General features: G+C 61.4%; 1 protein-coding gene across 1 annotated transcript; it reads right to left on the bottom strand.

Annotated features, from left to right (window-relative positions):
* Window positions 1-12: 12 nt before the first annotated feature.
* Window positions 13-5,320, bottom strand: PTPN9 (protein tyrosine phosphatase non-receptor type 9). Its single transcript, XM_015872676.3, has 13 exons — window positions 4,849-5,320; window positions 4,070-4,213; window positions 3,906-3,995; window positions 3,707-3,831; window positions 3,144-3,249; window positions 2,570-2,680; window positions 2,060-2,388; window positions 1,833-1,926; window positions 1,622-1,691; window positions 1,252-1,330; window positions 956-1,106; window positions 675-882; window positions 13-592 (listed from the first exon to the last, which is right to left on the bottom strand). The coding sequence occupies exons 1-13, from the start codon at window positions 4,879-4,881 to the stop codon at window positions 384-386; spliced, it is 1,749 nt and encodes a 582-aa protein (XP_015728162.2). The 5' UTR covers window positions 4,882-5,320; the 3' UTR covers window positions 13-383.
* Between the last annotated feature and the right edge of the window lie 659 nt (window positions 5,321-5,979).

Here is a 5,979-nt window from a genome sequence, read left to right as displayed (position 1 = left end):
GTGAGATCGCTCTTCGGTTTGCTCGCTTAATGTTAAATACCACAGGGGAAAAAAAAAACCAACAAAAACACCCCCAAAAAGCTCCTCCCCCACGCTCCGGGATTATAAAAAAATAAGAATATACACATTCCAAGAGCTTATTACAGTATAAAGTTCCCGATGCAGCAGCTTGCGCTGGGAACACAACCCCCCCCCCCCCATCCTTCAGGGCTGTTCTGCGTACAGTCTAGATGGTCCCACCGAGAAACGAACAAACAGACCAAAAAGGAATAAAAATCATAAGAAAATAAACCATCCCAACCCACCCCCCCTCCTTTTCTTTTTGTCCCTCCTGCCCCGGCTTGCTTGAAGTTAAGGCACAGTTCCCAGCTGGCAGGGCTGTGTCAGTGCCCGGCCGAGCCCTTGTGGGCGGCAGGCAGCAGGCCGCGGCGCTGGGCGTGCTCCAGCACTGCGCTATAGCAGAAGTAATACTGCTCCGGGGTCTGGATGCTGAATGCTCTCTGTGTCCTCATCCGCTGCACCGTCTGCTGGATGTCCAGAGTACCCACATCCTGCAGCTGCGATAGGCAGATGTCCAACGCACACAAAGTACCTGGGGATGAAGGCAAGCAACGCTCAGCCAACACAATGCAATGCAACACCCCCCCTGTGCTGGACTGTGCTGGACTCCTTACCCGTCCTGCCGATGCCGGCGCTGCAGTGGACCACAAGCGGAGGACCCCCCGGGTGCCCCTTGAAGCGTGGTCCCAACGCACTGACAGCCACACGCTGCTGCTGCTTCACAGCCCCCAAGAAGTCAATGAGTGTTGCTGCCGATGAGGGCACGCCGTAATCCGGCCAGCTCAGGTATTGGAAGTGAGAGAGCAACCGCCGCTCCTTGCCCTAAGGGTGAGTGGGGTGGTCAGTGGGATGGGATAGCCCCGCCACAACCTTAGCACATAACCTTAGCACACACCTCGGCACTGTGGAGCTCTAAGATGGTTTTCTTGTAATGGCTGAGGTTCTCCACGCCCAGGTTGGTGATGGTCAGCGCCCCAAAGCGCATCTGGAAATCCTTCTCCAGGGGCCAGTACTGGCCGCACTTCCTCCTGCCCCCCTCCTCCAGCCTGCGGATGAGACAAGGTGACACGGGGATAATGTTCTTCCCTGCCAGCATCGTGTGGTGCCCTGTGTCCCATCAGCTGCTCTCTGGCTGTGACAGCAGCTGATCCAATAGCAAAACCACTTCATTTTGCCACCCAGGGCACTCACCGAGTCGTCATCACAATCACCAGGACGTTCTGCTCCCACACCATGCGCCAGAAGTCACCATAGGTGTTCTCCAGGGGCCCTGCAGGGACAGCCTGCTGTCACTCAGTGGGGCTGGGCAGGACAGGCAGCCCCTGGGCATCCATGGATGTGAGAACCACCCAGAGGGTGGTGATGCACTGGAACAGGTTGCCCAAGGAGGCTGTGGATGCCCCATCCCTGCAGGCATTCAAGGCCAGGCTGGATGTGGCTCTGGGCAGCCTGGGCTGCTGGTTGGCAACCCTGCACATAGCGGTGGGGCTGAAACTAGGTGATCATTACAGTCCTTTTCAACCCAGGCCATGCTATGTTTGTGTGAACACACAGCCCTTACCTTGTGTCCCAATGTACGCGTTCCTCTGCTTGTAGCCATCCATGAAGCTGGCGTTGATGTAGTCGGTCAGCTGCGGACAATGACACGGCATGAGTGTACCACAGGAATGGCTTCAGCATGACCCCTGGGCTCAGCTCCAAGCAAGCAAAGCGAGTGAGAACCCAGATACTGGGCGTCAGGGATGGGCTGGTGGAATGCAATGGGGGCTCACCTCAGGGCGGCTATAGGGCCTGGCCAGCTTCACGCGGGTCTGGTCCAAGCAGGGCACGTCCCCATAACGGTTCTTCTCCTGGTTGTAGGGCGCCCTGGGGCAGAGACAGGGCAGGGCAGCAGGGCATCCCAAGGCAATGCCCGGGGCTCTGCTGCCATCACCTGGCTGCAGTCCCGGGAGCAGCGTGCACCAGTTTCCCGCTGCCCCTCCCACCCCATTCAACTCACAAGGAGCAGACGAAGGTCCCGGCCGGGCTCCGGCGCCGGATGTCCTCATACTCCTCATAGATACCGCGCTTCTGCTTGCGGCTGACGTGCTCCAGCAGCTCCTGCGGGGTGAGAGCCTTGGGGCCGGGCACGTGGAGCGAGCCGTTGTCACGAGGGGTCACCAGTGGCACCAGGATAAGCTCATCCAAGGGGTCGGGGTGCCCGTTCTGCTGCGGTAGGAAGCGGCAGTTCCAGCTGAGCGGGTCCAGCTTGAGGCAGCCGCCGAGGGTCTCGGGAAGGCACTCGCGGGGCAAATGCTCCTTCAGCTCCGACATCTTCACCATCTGCACCTGCAGAGGACAGGCATGGGCACTCAGCTCAGCCGGCAGGAGGGCTCTCCTCAGCTCAAGCAGCAGAGATCTTCGGGCATATTGTTCCAAGCAGCAACCAAGTTTATCTTCTCCCACGTGGCTCGTTTTCTTTCCCTTTTAAAGCTGCCAGCCCCCAGGAGCCTGCAGCCCCCACACTCACCCTCTCACGCAGCTTCTCCTTCAGCAGCAGGCTGATGATGGAGTAGGGCACGCGGAACCACATGGGTGCTCCCACGATGAACACCTTCTTCAGCCTCGCTGGGAAAGCGCCCTGTGGACAGCGAGGGCTCAGGGACGGCTCGGCTCCACGCTGCAGGACTAACCCACACCCAGCGTGGCCCCACAGCAATGACAACCGCAGGGTCCTGGAGCAAAGCAGCTCCCAGCACAGTCCATGCTCCAGTCCACATCGATTTCCATGTGGCCAGCAGAGGGCTGGGCTTGATGAGGCAGCGGTGAGGGCGGGAGCAGGGCTTTGAGCCCCAGCTGCTATTTACTGGGAGCTATTTTTCCGGAGAAGGGAGGAGGCACGAAATGCCAGCACCATTAAAAAATAATTTGCATCTGTTTTCATGAAAGAGCTGCCAGCAGCTGTGTGAGGAATCCAGCGCGTGGGGACAGCTGATCCCCTCCCAGTGCCTGAGCCTCCCCCCGAGGGGCTGTGGATGGCACCCAACCTCCTGCATCCCCCCCCATCCCATCATCCTGCCCCATCCCATCCCTGCCGTCGTTACCTTCAGCAGGTTGAGGATCTTTTTGCTGAGGTCCAGCTCGAAGTTGGTGTATTGCGAGCCCGCCATGTCGTAGATGAACACCAGCCCATTCCTCTGTGTCTCGAAACTGGGCAGGGGGAAAAAGCAGCACCACTCCAAGATCATGGACGCACCCTCAGTGACCCCAGAAGAGTCTCCTCTGTGTTCCCAGTGAGATGAAGAGCCCGAAGCTGCCTCTCCCCCACCCTGAGCCCATCCCAGGTACATGGTGTCAGCCCACAGACAAAGCCCAGCCATAGGAACGGGGTGACTGGGCTCAGTGTTCCAGCAGGGCTCCCACGGCCGGGGCTTTCCAAGGGCCGGAGATCCCCGGCACAGTAACACGAGGCACATGCGGACGCCTTAAGGATGCCACTGATTTTTGCCATGCCTGGAAGGCTTCTAAACGGGCTGTCATCAATCCTTGGCATGCAAACATAGGGCGAGCTGCTGCTTATAGGCTACTTGAACTAACAGAGCTTGGGCTGCGAGCAACAACAAAGCAGCATCCAGAACACAAGGCAGTGGCAGAACACAGAGCTCACCTCTCCACGGCCCTGTCCAGCAGGTAGAAGAGCGCCTGGAGCACCACATGCTGCACACTGCGGCTGGGGTGGTGCAGCTTGGCCGTGAACAGGGCAATGGATGCCCCTGAAGGGTCCCGAACGCTCTGCAGGAGGAAAGCAAGGTCATGGCATGACTGTAGGCAGCACCACACTGTGCACTGCCACCCCATGCACCTACCAGGATGGTGAACTTCCCACTGAGCAGCTCTGAACGCAGCGGCTCTTCGTGAGGCTTCAGCTTCACGATGCCCTCCTTGAGCCGCGTCTCCTGCAGTGGGAACACAGTGTGACCCCCAGTATGACACACAGGGATGTGTGAGCCCACAAACCCCCTTGACATACGCGGTAGGAGTGGAAGAGCTCAATGGCCCGTAGGACGTCGAACTTGCGGGCCATGAGGAACTTGACGGCCACGTTCCAGGAGAGCGGGGACACATTGTACTGGCCCGTCCACTTGTTGATCTCTTCCAGGAACTGCTTGGTGGCCTGCAGGACACAAGGACATTCCTATTAGCATCCCCCGGACTCCCCAAAGGCAATTTAATGGGGGGGAAGAACTAGGTGGCAGAACAAGGCTGGCACTTGGCTCGACCCAAAGCGATGTCAGATGGGCCAGCACCAGATGCGCCCCGAAATGTGATGTACCTGCCCACCTTCTAGAGATAAAGCGGGCAGAGGAAAGGAAGCAAAGCCCTGCGTCACTGCTGCGTCCCAGATCCCCGAGCTGTGGGACAGCCCCCCTTCCCACCCGCACATCCCAGGGCGATGCTGGGCTGCCAGCCCCGCTCCCGAGCCCAGCAACATCCTCCCGCGGTGACGCACGGCCGGGGAGGAAGCCGGGACGTCACGGGAGGTGCGGGGCGTGGGAAGAGCGTGCACACAGCCCCGCACAGCCCCACGGGCACCAAGGGGGGCGGCGGCTCCGTTACGGCGGCGGGGTAGAGCCTGCGGGAGAGCCGGGGATGGAGATGATGAAGCAGAGGGGATGCGTAACGGAAAGGAACGGGGATGGGTGGGGGGGCGTGCGGATGGAGCGGATAAGGGGCAGACGGAGGCTGCGTGGATGCAGGGGGGAGCAAAGCCGTCCGCCGCCCGGTGCTCGCAGCTCGGCCGGCACGTACCTGCTCCTCCTCGGCGCTCAGCTCCGCGGCCATGCTGCGGCCGGGCCGTGCGGGCCGTGCTAAGCGGCGGAGCCCATCCCCGGAGCGGCGGCACTGCGGGCACCCGCCCCTCCCTGGCGGCCGCTCGGAGACGGCGGCGGCGGCTCCGCCCCGGGGTGTCCGCGACCGTGAGCGGGGAGGGAAGAGAGGATGGGAAGGGAATGGAGGAGATGGGATATAGATGGAGAGAGGAATGGAAACGGAATAAGAAAGGAAAGGAGAAAATGAGATTGAAAAAAGAGAAAGAAAGAAAGAAAACGAGAACGAAACGCAAATGAAAATATTCAAATGAAAACAAAAAAATAGGAAGAAAAGGGAAAAAAAAAAAAACCAACAAAACGCCGTAAGGATCGCAAAGCGCCGGGAAGTTCCGCTCGCCCCGGGAAGCGCCGCTCGGCTGGGGGTTGGGCCGCCGCCGCTCCCCGCCCCGCTCCGCTCCGCCCGGCGCTGCCCCGCGGGGGCGGTGGCAGGAAGCGCCCGCAGCCCCCTCCCCTGCGCCCGGCCCGACGGCGGAGGGAGGGGCGGGCAGGAAGCGCGGCGGGGCGGGGGCTGCCGGTCCCGGGCTCTGCCACCCGGGTAGCGACCAGCCGGACCCGCTCGGGATGGGTGGCACCGCCCCGGTTGGGGGGAGGGTTGGGCCGTCCCAGGGCCGGGGGTCCGCGCTCCGCAGCCGGGGACATTTTGTTCGGCCGAGGAGCAGCGCGTTGGCAGCTCGCCCGCAGCCGGAGGGTTTGCACCTAACTCGCAGAAAATGGAAGAAAGGGCAGAGAGAAGCGGCTCGGCCCCTGCCCCGAGCGCGGTGGCAGCGTTGTGGGGCTGACCTCCACCCCACAGCCCCGCTCCTAACGCACGCTTCCTCTTCGCCCTTCTTTCTCTCCGGCCCGGGGGCTGCTTTAGGAACGGGAACCATCAGCGTGCTGTCGGCCATCGAGCGGAGCCCGCAGCCCGTCACGTCGGCAGATGGCCGAACGGGGCTGCAACCCGAGCTGCGGTTCATCCCGAGGGATGCCCGGCAGCAGAACCAGCCCCGGGGCCGGGGTGCCGCCTCCTCCTCCATACGGAGCACAGCGGGGTGGGCCGGCTCCCATTGAG

This window comes from Coturnix japonica, chromosome 14 (genome assembly GCF_054131305.1).
Source record: "Coturnix japonica strain WE chromosome 14, WE-NBRP24, whole genome shotgun sequence".
Classification (NCBI taxonomy): domain Eukaryota; kingdom Metazoa; phylum Chordata; class Aves; order Galliformes; family Phasianidae; genus Coturnix; species Coturnix japonica.
This window is presented reverse-complemented; position numbering and strand designations above follow the sequence as displayed.

Coding starts and splice junctions, on each gene's coding strand:
- PTPN9 (XM_015872676.3), bottom strand. CDS start 4,881: ATGGCCGCGGAGCTGAGCGCCGAGGAGGAGCAG. Junction 1,927..2,059: donor GGGACCTTCGTCTGCTCCTT/GTGAGTTGAATG, acceptor TCTCTGCCCCAG/GGCGCCCTACAACCAGGAGA. Junction 883..955: donor TAGAGCTCCACAGTGCCGAG/GTGTGTGCTAAG, acceptor ACTCACCCTTAG/GGCAAGGAGCGGCGGTTGCT.